This window comes from Solanum tuberosum, unplaced genomic scaffold (genome assembly GCF_000226075.1).
Source record: "Solanum tuberosum cultivar DM 1-3 516 R44 unplaced genomic scaffold, SolTub_3.0 scf00337, whole genome shotgun sequence".
In the NCBI taxonomy this organism is placed as follows: domain Eukaryota; kingdom Viridiplantae; phylum Streptophyta; class Magnoliopsida; order Solanales; family Solanaceae; genus Solanum; species Solanum tuberosum.
The window spans coordinates 113,103-134,456 of NW_006239266.1; the positions used below are offsets into that span (position 1 = coordinate 113,103).

General features: G+C 35.3%; 1 protein-coding gene across 4 annotated transcripts; it reads left to right on the top strand.

The window, feature by feature from the left end:
• Positions 1-224: 224 nt before the first annotated feature.
• Positions 225-16,653, top strand: LOC102594170 (uncharacterized). 4 transcript variants are annotated; one of them, XM_015315167.1, is made up of 7 exons: positions 8,068-8,126; positions 8,302-8,401; positions 8,488-8,603; positions 8,708-8,766; positions 15,399-15,544; positions 15,834-15,998; positions 16,207-16,653. In XM_015315167.1, exons 2-7 carry the CDS (start codon positions 8,312-8,314, stop codon positions 16,501-16,503), a joined length of 873 nt encoding a protein of 290 aa, XP_015170653.1. In that variant the 5' UTR covers positions 8,068-8,126; positions 8,302-8,311; the 3' UTR covers positions 16,504-16,653. The 4 variants fall into 4 exon arrangements, with proteins under 4 accessions (XP_015170654.1, XP_015170653.1, XP_006361213.1 ...); XM_006361151.2 differs by having other exon boundaries at positions 8,305-8,401; XM_015315168.1 differs by lacking the exons at positions 8,488-8,603; positions 8,708-8,766 and adding an exon at positions 225-328 and having other exon boundaries at positions 8,216-8,401.
• The last annotated feature ends 4,701 nt before the right edge of the window (positions 16,654-21,354 follow it).

Genomic DNA, 21,354 nt, shown 5'->3' on the forward strand with positions numbered 1-21,354 from the left:
TTAAAACAGTTATAATACATATATATTGCATACATAATTCACTTTTAATACATATTGCAGATTTATCATTGTATTACTATATATTGCTATAAATTATAATAAATAAAAAATATCGTTAAAATCAATAATTATTTATTAAAAATTACTCATTAGGAAGTAATTTTTCCTTTTCTTTTTGTCTCTTTCTTTAGCCCAAATAAACCGAGAATACCCAATAGTTTTGGCCCAATTCCTAAAACAACCCTGTCCATCACGACCTCTCTCTTTGTAGTTTCCGAGTTGAAGTTGAACGTCGGAGCTCACTGTCACCGTCGTTGTTCCTAAAAAGGTGATTCCCTTTCCTTTGTAATTTTAGCCTCTTTGAATTCGCTTGGCTTTCTCATATGTTCGAATTCTGCGTGTATGTCGCTTCAATGTATGCATAACTTCTGTAGTTTTAGTATATGATTAAGTTCTGAACACACTCTCTGATTTTTATGCTTTAGTTCTATTAAGTTTATGCCTTATATAATTAATTCCTAGTTCAAATTTTGCTCACTTTTTTGTTTTAAGTGTTTCAATTTTATATCAATCTCAGCTTAGATGTTGATTCTCTATTTTTTATATTTGAATCCACTGTGTAATTTTAATTTGTTTAATATAAGCATATACCTTGTATGTTTATTTGTTCAATGATTGTAGATTAGATCCTTAATCGATTTTCTTTAGTTTTGACAATAGTCCCTTCTTATTTGCTTAGATATGTGATACAAATGAAGTGAGAAACACCCAACTTGGTATCCCTCAGCATCTTCTTCTCTGTTAAATTGTGGCTTGAATGGATTAAGGATCAAAGTTATTGTACAGTTTGTTTGTCATCTCAAATAGACTAATGATTTGCCTCTAGTTGATAGTTCTGAATGAGATATTAAGAGCATGAGTATGTATGGACTTCTGTATTTGCATTAAGGTTATGTTCGGTTGTTGCTTAAAGCATTTAAGAGGATGTGTAGAGTGTAACTCCATCCTTATATGTGTTAGATCCCGTTTGGATTGGCTTAAAAAAAGTAGTTTTTAAGTCAAAAATAAAAATTCAAACGTAAATGACTTTTAAGGCAAAAAATAAAAAGCAGGGGAGGTCTACTTTTGGTTTTTAACTTATTTTAAGTCATTTTTAACCTTGCAAAATACTTCCTAACTTATTTTAAGTAAGAATACCTAATTTTGAGTGGAAAAGCATTCAATTTTGATATAGTTTTCTTAATTGTTTCTTGTCAGAATCTATAAGCTTTAGTAAATTCATGGACTCATGGTCTTATACCTTCCACTCGCAAGGCTCACTGCTTAGTTGAGAAATCGTGAGTGCAAGCAGAGACTGAGAAATCACGAAGCCGTTAATAGAAATCATGCTCGCAGACTCACTAGTTACTGCTCAGTTGAGAAATCACGAGGCGTCAGCGTAGCTTATGAGTTCTGAGAGAAATCCTGGGTGCAGTTCTTAATGTAAAATGAATATATTAGAAATTAGAACGGAACCCATAAATGTATACCCCAACTCTTAAGTCAATTACTCAAGGAGTAGAAATGTAATTAAGTAAAGTACTTATTGGGTAATCGGGTTACCCCAGTAAAAATCTGGTCAAATCTGATCCAATTCAATAATTTGATAATTGTAGTATAGTAAATCGAGACCTGAATCAACAATCCAATAACTCAAACCATTGGCCCAATAACCAAACAGGAAATTACACAAGTTGTCCACCAAAGTGTGTGGTCTTGATTTTTTGTCCCCATAAGAAAAGTTTGTAAAGACTAGCCTTCTTCCTCTTTATGTATAGCACAAATACACTTTTGTCCCTCTACACCTCAAGTGTTTTAAAACAACTCTCCATGTCTCAACGTTTTTTTTTTTTTTCTCTTTTTTCTGCACTACTATTTTTTATCTCTTACTTTATTTTCTTTCATTTATTATTTTTTCTTTTATCTTTTTTTTTTTTAAAATCTTCTCCTTTTTGTTCCTTTTTTTTTTTTCCACTTTTTTTATATTTAGCTAATGGATTGAAAGTTGGGTAATCCTTAAAGAGGATCTTCTTTCTTTGACATGTAAGTGAATTTAAGGGTTTTATTTTCAGGTTAGTTAATAAGATCTGTTATAGGAATCAACCACATATCTAATGTAGGAAAAATGATGTATGTTAGCATCTAATGATAGAGTAGTGTATGGAGAAGAATATCATAGTTTTGGAATAGTGTTGCCCATGAGATGTATGTTATTTTTTAAGCCTTGAGTTTTGTGTTGCCTCTACGGCAAAAGTTATAGAGTATATCATAAGTTAGAAATAGGGAAATAGTGTAAACTGTTGCCCATGAGACATATATAATATATTTTAAAACCCTTGAGCCACTTTTTGCCTCTAAGACAATAGTTATTGTGTTCCCCGTAAGTTAGACTTAATGAAAATGGTGTAAACTGTTGTCCTTGAGGTGCAACTTGTTCCTTGAAAGTCTTAGGGTTAAGTCTTACTTCTAAGACAAGAGTTATAGTCTTATAGAGCATCTCATATATGAAGGCACAATGTGGTAGCGTCAAGTCTTTCCCATAGGGCTTAACTTGTTGTTTGGAAGTCCTTGAGCTAATAAGCCCTACCTCTAAGAGAATAGTTATAGAATATATCATAAATCATGATTTCTTGCTCATGGAGCATAACTTATTCTTTGGAAGCCCTTGGACTAAGTCTTGCCTCTAAGGCAAGAGTTATAAAGCATATGATAAATCAAGACACAATGAAGTAATGTCAAGTCTTGCCCGTGGGGCGTAACTTGTTGTTTTGAAGTTCTTGGCGTAAGTCTTGCCTCTAAAGCAAGAGTTATAGAGCATCTCATAGATCAAGATACAATAAAATAGTGTCAACTCTTGCCCATGGGGTGTAGCTTTTTGTTTTGAAGTTCTTGGTCTAAGTCTTGCCTCTAAGGCAAGAGTTATAAAGCATATCATAAATCAAGACAGAATAAGATAGTGTCAACACTTGCCCATGGGACATAACTTTAAGGCTCACAGTACCCATCCATTTATCAATCCAAAAACTTGTTTTTCTGCCATTTCGAACTTTGACAGTTAATTGATTACTGAGAAACTGCCAGAATATTCTAATGGATTTCCAGAGGCTAATACCATAAGGAGTGTTGACCTCTTTAGTTACCCATGTGTTCAGTTGCTCATACTTGCTCTTGATTACCCTGTACCAGAGGGCTTGGTCCTCCTGATGGTACCTCCATAGCCACTTGACCTTGAGTGCTTTGCTTTGGTATTTAAGGTTCTTGATACCTAGTCCACCTTGTTCTTTGCTTCTGATAATGTTCTTCATTTGACCAAATGTAAACCTTTCCTTTCCTTATTACCTTGCTACAAGAAGTTTCTTCTGATTTTATCCAACCTTTGAACTACTGACTGGGGTATATGGAAGATAGATAACATATATGTAGGGAAGGCATCTAAAACTGAGTTAATCAAAGTTAGTCTACCTCCCAAGGATAGATATTGTGATCTCCATCTGGCTAATTTCTTTTCACATTTCTCCAGAATTGGATTCCAAATATCTATGGACCTATACTCATCCCCCAGAGGCATGCCCAAGTATATTGATGGCAAAGTGCCTATCGCACCTCCCAGGATCTGAGAAAGGTGATCCATTTCTGGAACCACATTAATTGGATACAAGTGGCTTTTGTTCCAATTTATATGGAGCCCAGAAATGGCTTCAAAGTACACCAATATAAGTCTTATTATCAAGAGTTGCTCCTCCTCAGCCCCACAAAAAAATGAGTGTATCATCAGCATAGTGCAGATGTGTGATCTCTACACTGTTTCCAGCAACCTTGCTAACTTCAAATCCCTGAATTCTTCCTGTTATCTTAGCTACATTATGCATGTTGTCGAGTCCCTCCATGGCTATGATGAACAGGAAAGGGGATAGGGGATCCCCTTGCCTGATCCCTCTATGTGCATTGAAGAATCCTTCAGGTGACCCATTAATGAGTATTGAAAACTTCACAGTTGAGATACAGAACTTGATCCAGCTGGTCCACCTCCCACCAAAACCCATTTGACTCAGCATACTTAAAATGAATTCCCAGTTCACATGGTCATATGCTTTCTCAATATCAAGTTTGCATAATATACCGGGTTTTTTCTGGGTCACTCTGGAATCAATTGCTTCATTAGCTATGAGCACTGCATCTATTATTTGCCTGCCTTTGATAAAAGCCATTTGTTGCTTGTCTACCAATTTATCCACAACTCTCTTGAGTCTTTCTGTCAGTACCTTGGAAATCAGCTTGTAAAAGCTTCCAATTAAGCTGATGGGTCTGAAGTCTTTGAGTTCCTTTGCTCCTGTCTTCTTAGGAATCAGTGCTATGTAAGTTGCATTATAGCTTTTTTCAAACATCCCAGTTGAGTGAAAATTATGGAATGCCCCCATAATGTCTTGTTTAATGATGTCCCAACATTTTAGATAAAACCCCATTGTGTAACCATCAGGGCCAGGGGCTTTGTCTATAGCACACATCTTTAGACACTCAAAAACTTCTTGCTCCTCAAACGCAGCCTGCAATACTTCATTCTCATCCGCTGTAATGGTAGGATGATTGCTAATATTTTCAGAAGGCCTCCACTCTTCAGGTTCTGTATATAACTTCTTGTAGAAGGAAATGATTTCTTCCTTGATTCTATTTGGCTCAGATATGGTCTCTCCCTGCACTTCCAGCTGATCAATGTGGTTATATCTCTTGTGGGCATTAGCAGTTTGATGAAAAAACTTTGTATTCCTATCCCCTTCCTTGAGCCATAAAGCTCTTGATCTCTGCCTCCAGGCCACTTCCTCATTCTTTAAGCACCCCTCATACTCCATGAAAAGTGTTGCTTTTTTGGCTATTTCCTCCTCTGTTAAAGCTCTACTGTTTAGATGTGAATCCAGCTCAGCCATCTGTATGAGAAGGTTGTTCTTTTGCAAATTCAGATTTCCTTGTTCATTTCTGCTCCGTTCTTTCAATTTCCCTTTGAGAGCTTTGAGTTTACATGCTAAGATGTAATCAGGGTTCCCATAGAATTCGAAAGCATTCCACCAGTCTTTGATTCTTTCAACAAAACCTTCTTGGTTTAGCCACCAATTTTCAAACTTCAAAATAGGATTTGGATTGCTCTCAGTGTCCACAGAAAAGAGCTATAGGAACATGATCTGAAATCACTCTTTGCAGAGTAGTCTGCTTTAGGCTATTGAAAAGATTATTCCATTCTATGGAGACCAGAATCCTGTCAATTCTACCTGCAGTGGTATGGTTATCACCTTTGTACCAAGTATATCTTCCACAACCTAGCTGTGGATCAATGAGGTCCATGTCCTCAATGCAATCTGAGAGCTCTCTCATTGCTGAATTTCTCTTGCTACAATCCCTTTTTTCAGAGGGAAATCTACAAACATTGAAGTCACCACAGATGGCCCATGGTCCATCCATCAATCCTCTTACATCAGCCAATTCCTCCCATACTAGCCTCCTCTCCACTTGACTGTTGGGAGCATACACACTAGTAATATGACATTCGAAATTGCTTAACTGAGCACCTGACCTTGCAAGACATAGTATAGGCTCCAACTTGTAAAGTTTCCCCTTCCCAAATTCTAGAGTCCCATAGTATTAGGATTCCACCTCTGGTTCCACTGGCCTCCAGACATGCATATTTAATCCATCTCCCTGCCCAAATTTGTTTGATTAATTCTTGTACATTGCCTTCTAGTTTTGTCTCCTGGAGGCAGACTGTCTGCTTTCCAATCCTAAATCATATTTGTGCCCACCATTCTCTGCCCCTGACTTTCCAATCCTGAATCATATTTTGTACCACCATTCTCTTCCCCTGATCCTTCAACCCCCTAACATTCCATGAGATTAATTTGATCTTCATGGAGTATTCTGTGAGCTCCCCTTCCCCTTCCCTCTGTCTCCATTGCTTTTGAATTTAACATCAAAGGATATCAGATTCTTTAACTCTTGTGCTCCTTTATGTTTTGTTCTCTTAACTTCTATTGACCTCTCCATTTTTCTTACTTGCCTGCTTGCATCCACCTGCTTAAGGAGTTCAAGTGCTTCCTCTTCCATCCCCTGGAAATCCACTCCAAACATCTTATGGAGTTTCAATAAGTTTTGATGAATCCAGGCTGTGGCCTTCCTCTCCGTTTCAGTAAGAGCTCCTTGTTGTTGTGTACAAAGGGGTTCGATCTCCTGTACATCCCATAATTCCCCAGAATTTTCCATCCCCATTATTTCCTGACTTCAAATATCCTAACTATAGCTATAAAACCCCAACTATAACAACGATTGTACTTCTTTTAAAATATAGTTGTGTATAGTAAATACATATCACATGTTTGCCTTACTATATCATTTTTTCTATTTAAAAGTGGAGGTGGGTCATTTGGTTATGAGCTTGCCACATGTCCCTCTGTCAAAATTAAGGGAAAATTTGTGTCGAAGTATAATGGGAGGGGTATATTTGGATCGAAAGTATAACGAGAAGGGTATATTTAGACCAAAAGTATAACAAGGGATGTATTTGACCCTTTTCTGTTTCTAAAATAACCATCTTGTGAATATGATGTGACCTTAGATGCTTAGCATTCACTATAATATAGCATTCATGGTGTCACAACCACCCTACAAAACTTGCATATTGCTTTGGCAGGTAGATACCTATCTCATAACCCTCACGTAGAACTCCTCCAGTTAAGTGGTTCTGTTTTAATTTATAGGTATAGCATCTTCATCAATTATACATTTCTCTCTTAAAATTGAGATATTAGATATATGAATTATCTGCATTTGAGCAAAGTCCGTTTAATCTCACATCAATTTCATATTTCCTATGCAGGCTAAACTTGAAGTATGTATGTTTTGTGTTACTACTAACAATCTAAATAATTGCTACCATCTATAGTGTTTTTTCACACTCAAACTTTTGATTGATTCCTCCGCTAGTTTTGTTAATTAACACCGCATCATGTTCAAATAGCATACACCATGGAACCCTATATTTTTATACTACTGATTAGCTCATCCAATGGGTAAACAAAGTAAGGCTCAAGATAGATATCGAATGTAAATCCCCCTCTTTAAAAAAATTCTCTACTATCTCTTCCATTATTCACATACGTGATAGTTCCTTTGTACTTATCCTTTATGACATTTATATATTTGATCTGAATTCTTTCTTCGAATTGACTATTGTTACATTGGCTGTTAACCTTCCAAAATTCTCCTCCTTTGTTTGAGATTGAAACGGGCGATGCGAAACTCAAATAAGATATGATTCCTTCATAGGGGAAGTTGAAAAATCAGTAATGTTATCCAATTCAATATAATGTCCTAAGGGTTAAATGCTATAAGACATTCATGTTACACAGTTAGTTTGGTCATGATATGTCCCTTGTTGATGTGAAAACACAAAAACACTGTCACTGACTAGTTATGTCCATTTAACTTTTCATTTTTGTTCTCGACTGGTTCTGGCATAAAATTTCTTCAGGCATCCGGCTTTGTAGTTTCTGTTTTCTTCTTCTCCCTTTGACTTTACTGGTTCATTTTTTTCAATGTTTTCTCTCTTTAAGCAGAATGTCATGCATTATAATGCAACTGTTGTCTGTTAATAGTTGTCAAACTATGTAATATGTATATTCTTAGGCCTAAAGCTTTATAATCTCTTTGGGAAGCATAACTAGGTATGTTGGTAAGGTTGGAAATACTCGGAACATATGCCCCCACATTGGTTGTTAATTTTGTTTTAGAACCCAGTTGGGCAACATTTCATGAACTTGCAATTTTAATATAATGAACAGGCGTGTGATCTTGTTTCTATGACCCCTTCATGGAATCATGGAAATTGGAATACTAAAATCCCCAAGATTGCTCTTTCTAAACTCATATATTGCAGAAATTGATTTCCGTATTTTGAATTTAAATATCTTGACAATTTCTTCACTCATATTTGTAAATTTTACGGGAGCTGTGGGGCTGTCCTCACTTTAATTTTTTTGCATGCAGCTGTGAGACGTTGTGGATCATGGATTTAGCCTCAGGCTTGATCACAGAGGTTGTTAGAGGTATAGAAAGTATTGCCAAACATGTTCTTAAGTTGTCTCTATTCTATCAGTTAGCCTTGTCAGTTGTTGACTCACCCATACTCTAAAAGGATTTTCAAATATTTTGGAGATCTGTGAGCCATTGATCCTGGAGAAGTCGATGCTTTTGAATGAAATACCTAATGATTGGTTGCAGCAGCGAGTGGATGCACATTGCTCGACAAAGAGAATTCCATATGTTGAGCTCATATCTTCTGTGGAAACTTTTCAGGATCAGATACTCATTTGTGATACAGGTAAAAATGTCTTCAATGATTGGATCCGTTGTAGCATTTGCTTTGCCCGATCCAATTTTTGATTGTGTTTATCTGTAGTTGGTTAGACGTTATTAAAACTCAATAGAAACTCGGGTTCTATATCAAGCTTCCAGTTTTCTAATTTGGGGATCCTTGGGTTTCCTTACTGGTCCTCATCTCCTCTGGAACGAGTATGTGCTGCGTAAGTGTAGCAGATTAAAGAGGCCCAGTTAAGCCATTTTTCTTTTCTGCTTTCTCTGGGCGATTATATTAATTTTGTTGTGATGTTTGATGCTGGTGTTACAGTGATGCAGCATTGGCAGCGAATTCTATTGATCACATAGAATCTTTCAACTTGTTGCCAGGTAGTGGTTTAAATAATTTGTGAAAAAGCTCTTACCAGGAAAAAAGTTTACAACAAGTTTGTCACGCCCCAAACTCATGGGGTGCAACTGGCTCCTAATGCCAAAACTCAGGCTCGAGCCGCCCCTGCTGAACCATTTGCTACTAGCACATGGCAGTCACACGCAATCAAGAAAACAAACAAGTATATCTCGGCTTAAAATTAAGCCCTCGGCCGGCAAAGCCCCTGTCAACAGATCTACAAAAGAAACAGTTACTCCCAAGAGTTCATACGTCGAGGCCACCATGATCTCTATACCGAAACTGAAAGCAGGTATATATCAAAACAATACATCAAACAATTAACAAGCTTCAACAAACCAACAAACTAGGCCAGCATGGCCATAACGTAGCTATATACCCACACACTAGTCTGCAAGCCTCTAAGAGTAGTAAAGATTGGTGGGACAGGGCTCAGCCTATCCATAAAAATATATACAACAAAAGCTAACAAACCTCTAACTCTGGCAGCTTCAGAGGAAATGGGCTAGCCAATCGGATAGAAGTCAATCATGCTGTTGAGGAGGTCTACTGGGTCGTCTGTCGGGACCTGTAGGCATGAATGCAGTACCCCCATACAATGGGGCATCAATATGAAATAATATATCGAGTATAAAAGGCAATAGACTATGAGCAGGTATCCTAATATACTGGGAGTAATCCGATAAATAAATCAAAAATAACATAAGTGTACTAACCTGCTCCTAAATCTAAACATATCAAAAATACTAAAACAACAGCCTAACCAAGCCCCCATAAGCTCGGCATGTACAAACAACACACAAGACCACCTACCTAGGCCCTCATAAGGTATCAAGCAATCTATATACCCCTATCGGTAGTCCCCTAGCCCCGTAGGCAGCCACATAGTCCTCTTAGGCAATAACATAGCTCTCTCAGACATCAATATAGCTTATAGATAACTCATAGCCCTCTTAGATAGCAACATGGCCTTGTAGGCACCATATAGCCTTCTTAGGCGTCAATATAGCCCCGTAGGCTACTCATAGCCCTTTTAGGCATCAATATAGCCCCGTAGGCAACTCATAGCCTTTCTAGGCATCAATATAGCCCCGTAGGCAGAACATAACTCTTCTAGGCATAGATCACATTCTTGCAGCTAACCACAATATCCCCAAGGGCAACAATAACAATCCAATAGGCTAAAAGCGAGCAATTTAGCTATAAGCAACCTATACGAATAGCCTCTAAGTCGTGTTCAACATAGGGACGCTACTAACTGTATAAGAATCCCGACAAGAGAGGATTATTTCCACTCGAGCAACCAACAATCAACAATAATGGCTACAAGGATAACAACCCAATTACATTGCTCCTAAAGCTTTAAGGAAACATGTTGTAAGAAGGGAATAGCCTTAACATACCTTTTTCGCTGAATTCACGTGGCCTAATGACTTTTACTCATAACTCCCTCGATACTACAACAAGGCAGGACCATAATCAACACACAAGAATAGAAGATACCACGATAATTCGATAAAAGATATGTATTTTCATCGCAAATTGCTATTTGCGGCTTATCAAAGCTAGAGTCGATGAAAGAAGGGTCTTACCTTGATCCTAAGTTCGTAATACACCTCAAAACCTTAAAATATGTCCAAACCCTTGTTGTCCCAACACCAAAGTATGATATGCTACGAAATCGATAAAACAAATTATACCATGTTGACCAGCTCAACGCATAGAACAACTTCGTCAAGGACTTAAGTTGAGAAAATCTATAATTTGGTTGATCCTAAAAGTGGGTTTTCTAAGTTTTCTGGTTCTTAACTGAAAAAAATGAAGAAAAGTCGAAGAAGAAGATATATAAAAAGTTCCACCGACCTAGGGCCCACCTCACGTGCCTGCTTGTGCAGTCTCGCAAAAATGTGAATATCTCTCTATTCTGAAGTCGTATGAACGAACGGTTTGATGCGTTGGAAACTAGACTCATAGACCTTTGATTTGATAAGTCGTGGGCCCCATAACTCTTTATAGATTGAGAGAAAACCTCTGAGACATTTGACCCAAATTTCAGAGAAATCTCTAAAAATGGACTTATGAAACTTTCGCCAACTTTTATTTTGCCACTTACCTAACTTCAAAACTTGAGATACAACCCTTGAACACTTAAAATATGACATGCCACATCATTCTTAATTTATTACCCATCCTCTTTGTCTTTCAACGAAGATACGAGTTAATTTAGACGTTTTGAAAAGTCGGGGTGTTACATTCTTCCCCCCTTAAAAACATTCGTCCTCGAATGAAAAATGTGAGTCACGCGGTTAAGTCCTTCGGAGTTGCCAAAATTTAGGCAGAGTAACCTTTGTAAATGTGACTATCAAAGGGCTACTGATAGGGTATGTAGATTGATTTGGCACCTTCTGGGCTTATGGGGGCCTAGGTAGGTGGTATGTTGTTTGTACCTGCCGAGCTTATGGGGGCTTGGTTAGGTTTTTGTTGGGAGTCAGATTGTTAGAGGCAGATGATAGTGGGGTCACAATTCAGGACACAGCCGTATCATCTCTAGTTGTAGAGAGAAAAGCACGGCAACAAGAGGATCCTAGCTTAGAGCAGCTCAGAGCCAAGACTCGGGATCATCAGTCTTTAGCATTTGATATAGAAGGAGATCGAGTCCTCGGATAGAAAGGTCGATTGTGTGTTTCGAATGCTGCAGGGCTTCGACATCAGATTATGGAAGAGACACATCATTCCTGTTATTCTATTCACCCTGGTTCGACGAAGATGTACCATGATATTAAGGAGATCTATTGGTGGAACGGAATGAAGAAGGACGTTGCTGAGTTTGTGGCACAGTGTCCTAATTGCCAACAGGTGAAGGTTGAGCACCAAAAGCCCGCTGGGTTAGTCCATGAGATAGTCATTCCTTTGTGGAAGTGGGAAGCAATTAATATGGATTTTATTATAGGGTTACCTTGATCGCGTCGTAAATTTAACTCTATTTGGGTAATTGTTGACAGACTAACAATCAGCCCACTACTTTTACAGCCGAAGACTATGCAGGACTCTATATTAGAGAGATTGTTAGGCTACACAGTGTCCTAGTATCTATTATCTCTGATAGAGGAGCACAATTTACCGCTAACGTCTGGAAGTCCTTCCAGAAAGGACTGGGGACACAGGTTAATCGTAGTACAACCTTTCACCCTCAGACAGATAGCCAGGCTGAGCGCACAATTTTGACATTCGATGATATGTTACGGGCGTGCGCGCTAGACTTCAAGGGAAGGTGGGATGACCACTTGCCTCTTATTGAGTTCGCATACAATAATAGTTATCATTCCAGTATCGGGATGGCACCTTATGAGGCTTTGTATGGGCAAAAATGTTGATCCCCCATTAGATGGTTCGAGGTAGGTGAGTCAGGGTTGATTGGACCCAACTTAGTACAACATACAGTGGAGCAGGTTAAGCTCATTCGGGAGAGGTTGCTAACAGCTCAAAGCCGACAGAAGTCATACTCAGATGTGCGACGAAGGGACTTAGAGTTTTGTGTCGATGACTGGGTATTCTTAAAAGTCTCGCCTATGAAGGGTGTTATGAGATTTGGTAAGAAAGGCAAGCTTAGTCAAAGATTCATTGGGCCATACCGGATCCTTCAGAGGGTAGGACAAGTAGCTTATGAGTTAGAATTGCCTTTGGGGCTAGAATCTGTTCATCCAGTTTTCCATGTATCGATGCTACGGAAGTGCGTAGGAGACCCTTCTCGGGTTGTCCCAGTTGAGGATGTTCAGATCACAGAGGAGTTGTCCTACGAGGAAACTCCAGTTTCCATATTAGATCGACAAGTTCGTAAATTAAGGACCAAAAAGGTGGCTTCAGTTAAAGTATTGTGGAGAAATAAGAATAGAGAAGAGGTGACCTTGGGAAGTTGAGGATGGCATGAGGTCTAAATATCCTCACTTGTTTCATACCCCAGGGTGATGGTATATTAGTTTATATTAGTGCAGTAAGGTAAGATACCTATCTGATTTTTTTTATACTGTTGCTTATTATTATAGTTGTCGTATTTTTGCTCACACTGTTATTGTGGAGCTATAGTGCTTAGCTATTTATGTCGTCCTGTGAGACACCTAGATTAGGATTTCTGCGTTTCAGGTTCCTGGATAGTAACATTTACAAAGGATACTTTGCCTAAATTTTGGCAACTCCTAAGGACTTAACCGCGTGACTCACATTTTTCATTCGAGGATGAATGTTTCTAAGGGGGGGAGGATATAACACCCCGACTTTTCGAAACGTTTAAATTAACTCTTACCTTCGTGGAAAGACAAAAAGGGTGAGTAATAAATTAAGAATGATGTGGTATGTCATATTTTAAGTGTTCAAGGGTTGTATCTCAAGTTTTGAAGTTAGGTAAGTGGCAAAATAAAAGTTATCGTAAGTTCCTTTTTAAATATTTCTCTGAAATTTGGGTCAAATGTCTCGGAGGTTTTCTCCCAATCTATAAAGAGTTGGGGCCCACGACCTATCAAATCGAAGGTCTACGAGTCTAGTTTCCAACGCATCAAACCATTCGTTCATACGACGTCAGAATAGAGAGATATTCGTGTTTTCGCGAGACTGTGCAAGCAGTCACGTGAGGTGGGGCCCTAGGTCGGTGGAACTTTTTATATATCCTCTTCGACTTTTTCTTCATTTTTTTTAGTTAAAAACTTAGAAAACTCATTTCTAGGATCAACCAAATTATAGATTTTCTTGACGAAAGTTGTTCTACGTGTTGAGCTCGTCATCATGGTATAATTTATTTTATCGATTTCGTAGCATATCATATTTTGTTGTTGGGACAACAAGGGTTTGGACATGTTTTGAGGTGTATTACGAACTTAAGATCAAGGTAAGACCCTTCTTTCATCGACTCTAGCTTTGATAAGCTGCAAATAGCAATTTGCGACGAAAATACTTATCTTTTATCAGATTATCGTGGTATCTTCTATTCTTGTGTGTTGATTATGGTCCTGCCTTGTTGTAGTATCGAGGGGGGTTGTGAGTAAAAGTCGTTAGGCCACTTGAATTCAGCGAAAAAGGTATGTTAAGGCTATTCCTTTCTTACGGCATGTTTACTTAAAGCTTAGGAGCAATGTAATTGGGTTGTTATACTTGTAGCCATTATTGTTGATTGTTGGGTGCTCGAGTAACAATAATCCTCCCTTGTCGGGATTCTTATTCAGTTAGTAGCGTTCCTATGTTAGACACGACTTAGAGGCTATTTGTATAGCTTGCTTATAGCTAAATTGCTCGCTTTTAGCCTATTGTTATTGTTGCTATTGTGGTTAGCTACTGGAATATGATATATGCCTAGAAGGGCTATGAGTTGCCTATGGGGCTATATTGATGCCTATGAGTTGCCTACGAGGCTATATTGATGCCTAGAAGGGCTATGAGTTGCCTACGGGGCTATATTGACGCCTAAGAAGGCAATGTGTTGCCTACAGGGCCATGTTGTTGCCTAAGAGGGCTATGAGTTATCTATAAGCTATATTGATGCCTAAGTGAGCTATGTGCTGCCTACGGGGCTAGGGGTATATAGACTGATTGACACCTTCTGGGGGCCGAGGTAGGTGGTCTTGTGTGCTATTTGTACCTGCCAAGCTTATGGGGGCTTGGTTATGTTGTTGTTTTATTATTTTTGTTAAGTTTAGATTTAGGAGCAAGTCAATACACTTATATTATCCTTGATTTATTTATCGGATTACTCCCAATATATTAAGATACCTGCTCATAGTCTATTGCCTTTCATACTCGGTACATTATTTCGTACTGATGCCCCATTGCCTGGGGGTACTGCATTCATGTCTGCAGGTCTCGACAACCCAGTAGACCTCCTCAGCAGCAGGATTGACTTATATCCGGTTGGCTAGCCCCTTTCCTCCGGAGCTGCCAGAGTTGGGAGGTTTGTTAGCTTTTGTTGTATATATATTTATGGGTAGGTTGGGGTCATGTCCCACTAATCTTTACTACTCTTAAAGGCTTGCAGACTAGTGTGTGGGGTGTATAGCTATGTTATGGCCTAGTTTGTTGGTTTGCTGAAGCTTGTTAGTTTTTTATGTATTGTCTTGATATATACCTGCTTTCAGTTTCGGTATAGAGATCATGGTGGCCTCAACGGCCCAATCAGGACTTCTGTGCTAGTTGACTATTTCTTTATATGAACTCTTGGGAGTAGTTGTTTCTTTTATGGATCTGTTGACAGGGGCCTTGTTGTCGAGGGCTTAATTTTAAGTTGAGATATACTTGTTTGTTTTCATGATTGTGTGTGGCTGTGATGCAGTAGCAAATGGTTCAGTAGGGTCGGCTCGGGCCTGAGTTTTGGCATTAGGAGCCAGTTGCGTCCCTTGAGTTTGGGGTGTGACAAACTTGGTATCACCTGATCTTTTGGTTGTTTATCAATACCTATAATTTTTATCTTCGACATTGTATCTTCTTTTTCTAGATCATAAAATTTTTTTATCTTTCTTTACCTGTTAAAAAAGTTGGTTTTTTAGAGATCAATGTGAAAAAGAGAAAGTAGGCCAAGTTTTTCTAGATAGAGGGAGTACTACATGATAATCCCACTTCATTTGTTTAACAGGTAAAATTGACATACGACTGAATGTGGATATTCCAGAATATGTTGATCTAATTGAACCATTGGGTGAAAGTTGTATATGGCGGCAAACTAGAGGGGCAGCAGCTGAAATATCCGAGGCAGATAGCACAATTACGTCTTCAGAAAAGGTTTCTGATCACCTTTAGGCTTCATGTATTTGTATTCAGCCATAAATTCTACTTCCTTCATCCCAAGCTGATTTTCCACTTCTCATTTTTAGCTAGTTCCAAAATAATTTTCGAAAAGAAAGTCGTGGTATATACCATGTACCGCAAATAGTTATCTGGGACCCTTTTTAAAAAAAAGAATATTGTTCAACATTTTATCTCAACAAATGCCGAATAATTCATTTTTAAACTCCTTCAGTAGCAGAGCAAAGTCAAACCAATTAAGAGTTAAATGGATGGGGATATGCAGGTTGGTATTGCCCAGCAAAGGTATGATGAAATTGAACACCTTGCCTTTTCAACATCAGAAATAGAAGCAACCATAGAAGAGAGGACAATGAGCTGCGGTGACGAAATTCCAGAAGGGAAAGTCGAGATCAGTTGCTCCGTTAACTCAAGTCCTGGAACAAGTGAGGTACATTATTCTTCCCAGCAATTTCCTTTTGATTCTGAATCACCGCGATCCTCCAGGATTTATGTGAAAATTTCTCACTGAAGTTGTTTAAAATGATACGTTAATTGGTATAGTTGTCCGTCCAGTCTAGAAATTATTCACATTTTGACCTTAATTTCAGATTAAAAAAATGCTGATTTAGTCATTATGTGATTGTCTTCTCCACCAGGTTTTCATTTGTGCTGCACTATATCTTAGACTGAAAAAGGATTCAGATGCCTGTAGTGGCGGTAGACAGAGGAAAGCAGCTAGAATAGCAGATTTGCTCAACCCTGGGACAAGGGCAAGCAAAGATTTAGTTGTTCAGTTCTTGTTGGCATCAAATAGAGATCTTGAAGAAGTTATCATAACAAGACCTGTACATGTGAAACTCAAGTTTGATTGTCCAAAGCATCCAAAAGCAGATAATTCCAAAGATATAATTATGACAGACACCTCTGTAAATGTGAATGTTGCTCTAAAGTAAAACATTTAATAGTCTAGTGTATGATTCTTGATGATATTAGAGGCTCATTATTTTTGTATCAATGAGTGGCTTACTATCTACTTAATAGTTGATTTTTATGTTGCACTGTTGATAATTTCTGTATGGAGCTGTAAAATTAAAAGTTCTAAATGTTCATGTTTCCTGCATAATTTTATGAACTTTTTGCCTGTGACACTGCTAGTTATTTTGGTGAATATGACAATTATTTCCTTTGATTTTTAAGTCATATATGATAGTTTTAACTTAAGAAACATTGATGATAGTGATAGCAAAATAAGTATCATCAGAGGTCTTTCGAAAATAACATTTCTATATCATGCTGGTAGTGGTAAGGTCTGTGTACACTCTATTTTTTCAAAACCTCACTAGTGAGATTTCATTGGGTATGTTATTGTTGTTGTTTGTTGTTGATCAGAATGTAAATTTTGTGTACCATGTATTGGATGACTGTGTCTCGATGATTTTAAAATATACTTTAAAACTAATAAAATAATTTATAAGAAGATAAGAGAATTATTTTTATTTACATAAATATATTATATGTTAATTTCATAACGAAATAATATAATAATAACAAAGAATATTTTAAAAAATTCATTGATAATTGAAATTATTCATAGAATAGCACATACAAACCATACATATTAAATAACTTTTTTGTAACATACATTATTAGTGTAAGACTATCAAGTCTCAATTATTTATTGCAACAAGTAATATGTTTCTTAAAAAAAATCAATCTACAAAAAACAAGCACATTATATATCAAAAAATTTGAAATATCGAGAAGATTTTATATCTCAATTTATGGAACAGTGTAGAGGTGATTTTGAGTTAATTGAAATTGAATAGTCCGTATATACTTTACGTATAATCAAGTTGTATTCAACTTTTTGAGTGTAACATAATGTATAGTTCATGTATAGGTAAACTATTTTTTATAGTCGGTATATATTTTCTATGACTTTTAACTATATTGTTGTAGACATTGAAATTTTGTGCTACTCTATAAAATGTGTTCAATTCAAGTTTGGATTCTACAAAATTGTTCAATTCCAATTATGATTCTTGGAGGCTACTCAATCCTAAACCCTAGTTCATGCCTATATAAAAGGTACTATATTCCCTTAAAAGGCATCTCGAATATTTCGTAAATTTATGGAATATTCATAAAGGGATCATCCAAATCATCCTAGTTCAGGAAATACAACACTAACGGCCCTCGAATCACAAAAAAAATATAAAGGAACATGAAACATAATTTTATTTATCAAGATTGTGAGTACAAATTTGTTGATTTTGCTTTCTTAAGATTTATCCATGATTCGATTTATCCAATAAAGAAACATGAATCATAATTTTATTTATCAAGACTGTGAGTACAAATCTATTGATTCTACTCTCCTAAGATTTATCCATGATTCGAGGGCCGTTAGTGGCGTATTTCTCGAACTAAGATGATTTAAATTTGATCTCTATATGAATATTTCATGACTTTTGTGGAATATCGAGATGTCTTTTAAGGGAATTTAGTACCATTCATATAGGCATGAACTAGAGTTTAGGGTTGAGTAGCTCCAAGAAATCTAATTGAAACTGAACACACCTTTTAAAGTCCCAATTTAAATTGAACATGTCTTGTAGAATCCCACAAAATTTCAATGTCTATAATTGTATAATCAATGTATATATTTTATGATTTTCGATTATATTTTATATAAATAAAATATAAATATACTATTATAAACTAGCCCATAAATATTTAGAAAATATTAAATGAGCTTTTTGAAAGTTGTCAAGGGAAGAGACAGGTAGCTTCTCGTGAAACGCGTGAATTCTTCTACACGCCAAGAATGACCAAGTCACGTCAATGCAAAAATTGACATAAAATAAATAATACTTATTTACTTTTCTTTAGTTTAAGAAGTTATCGACGACATTTTAGTAGTTGAGTTGATTGATCTAAAAAAATAAATTGAAATTAATGATAGAAAAGTTTTGTAGCTAAATAATAATTTTTTTCGTTAATTCTATTTAGTAATGAATTAGCGATAAATTTCTGATAGTTACGAGAAAAATAACGATGAATAGCTAATTTTAGTTTTTTTATTTAGCAGTGAAGGTGTTCAGTGAGAAGGAAAATATTTTTGAAGAAATTTGAGTTCAATACGTAAGGGAAAAAAATATTACTCTAAAAATATTTGTATATAATCTAGATAGATATTATGTAAGATGAGAGTAGAGGTAGGGGTAAGAGTCGGGGCGGCGGGGGGGGGGGGTGTACAAGGCTACGAATTTAGGAATGAAGATGAAGTGTGTTGGAGGTAATAATAACACAATTTATATGGAATGCACACTTATTTTCTCTATTTTCACTAAAAAAATAAATCATTTTCTTGATTTTTCAAAAACTTATTTTCACATAAATATACTAACTACCAAATGTTGCATTGGTTATATATATATATATATATATATATATATATGATACGATGATTATTCTTTTTGATCGGTAATCAAACACTATATTATCTTATATGACCTTTTATAGTAAAATTATTATTCCACTATATATTATCAACCAAATGACCCCAAAATAATATTGTTAAGATATGTCAATAATTTTTTATTTGAACAATATATATAGTTTATGAACAACTTTTAAATGATAAGTGTTGATAATATCAAACACTAAAAGAAAACTGTGAATTACATGGGGATTTTTCTGGGAATTTTCATACTAATCCCCAGGAAAATCCCATATAATTCACATTTTTTTTGTAGTGAAAACTTATGATAGGTTGGATTGTAACAATCTATTCCTATAATTATAGTTTTTGAATTTAACTATTGAGAATAAAGTTCTCTTAACCTGAAGTAATCTATTTTGGAATTTAGATTAATGTTTTCTGATATTAATTACTACTAATATTTAAAGCAAATCCAAAAAGTAACGTACTTTTTACTATCATCAAGGAATAATATAAACCGTCATGAGATTTTACACTAATTAACTTAACATATTTATTCCCTTGTTTCAACTTTCAATTTATACTTTTTTTTCTTTATTACACATAAAAATAATGTTACTATATTAAATAATTTTTTTAATTAACATCCTTTGTAACATATTTAAGAATATTATTATTATAATAATAATAATAATAATAATATTACTATTTTAAATATTATTTATAATTAATAAAGGGAGTTGCATGTCCATCATAACGTATGAAAGTGGCTATCATCGAATATGATATTGTGGATGAAGTTGTTCATTTCTTAATTAAATGTTTTAGTTTTGAGTATTGAATATGAAAAATCTTTAATAAAAAACGTTACTTTCAAATGGATCCTATATGGTATATTAAATTAATTAAATTTCAATACGAATATAAGTTAGTCAGACTCCAATACGAATGCACGGAAAAAAGAAGTTATGGAAGTGACAGCCACCGGTTTAGGGAGCTGGAGTTAGGTTTAGGATATAACAACGTTTAATAAAGCATTACGCGTATTGTTGTTTATTTATTCTTTTTTAAAAAAATATTTTAATTTTCTCTTTCTTTGTTTCATTCTTTACAAAGATTTTTTTTTCTTTTTTTAAAAAAGAAGTCTTCAAAGTTCAAATATGTTGCAAATTGAACCAAACTTCATTAACATAACTTTATAATATATCAAGTTGTTTAATATAATGAATTCAACAAGTTATTTGAACTCGTGTCTATAATTATTAAAAATATATTATAAATATTTCTTCAGGCGGCTCCAGGAAGAAAGCCTTAAATTTCATTTGATATATATATAACTCTCTTGATTTTTAAAATATTATTTTGATATAAGAAATACATAATATGAAACGACAAAGTATAAAATAGGAAAAATGGTCTGAAAGATATTTTAACTTTGGCCGAAATTGTTGTTACGATACCAAATTTTATGGAGGACCTTTTACCCCTGCACTATTTAATAGTATATTTTAAAGGTATATATGTGCCCACGTGGACACATTACTATTTAAAATAATGAAATATTTATGATGTCCACGTAGGCACATATATACCTTTAAAATACATTATTAAATAGTAAGGGGGTAAAAGTTCATTTCCAAAGTTTGATATCGTAACAGCAATTTCGACCAAAGTTAGAGTATTTTTCAGACCCTTTTCCCTATAAAATACTACTCCCATAGTCACATATTGATTGTCTAATTATTTCGTCTATATTAATTATTACATTTTATCTTTTACACGCTCTTAAAAAAATTATATAAAAATATTATACTTTTAAGTACTAGTTTTTTTATTATAAATATTATTTACTTTAAAAACAAACAACTTTTAAAGAGAAAAATCGGGAAAAAGGTAATAATTCTAACAAATAATCAACTTAATGTGGATGATTATTATAACAAATGATTATTGGTGGGCTACTAGTCTATCCCAATTATTGATGTGTTATTATTATTAAGTATTTTTAAAAATTTATGAATGATTTTAAACAATAATGCAATTACTATTAAAATATTTCTATATCGTTCAAAAAGAATGATTGAGAAGGTTTAGGAGAATGAATGCATCTAATTTCCGGTTAAATGCATATGTTAATTCAAAAACAATATAAATTACCATTTTATAGTAAAAAAATCTCGAAGGCGATATCATTTGGTTTGAATATAAATTGTGTTAGGAATTAATTATATAAATGTAAATTATATTGAATTATTTTTTATGACAGTTTGATTAGTTATATTAAGAAAAAAAAATGATAATTTCTATGAAGAAGTAGTTGCTTATAAAATATTCTCAACCATATATATATATATATATA

Excerpts from the sequence above, each read along its gene's own strand:
- LOC102594170 (XM_015315167.1), top strand. The coding sequence starts at position 8,312 with ATGCACATTGCTCGACAAAGAGAATTCCATATGTTGAGCTCATATCTT. Across the intron at positions 15,545-15,833 it reads CAATTACGTCTTCAGAAAAG|GTTGGTATTGCCCAGCAAAG; the intron begins GTTTCTGATCAC and ends GGGGATATGCAG. Across the intron at positions 15,999-16,206 it reads CAAGTCCTGGAACAAGTGAG|GTTTTCATTTGTGCTGCACT; the intron begins GTACATTATTCT and ends CTTCTCCACCAG.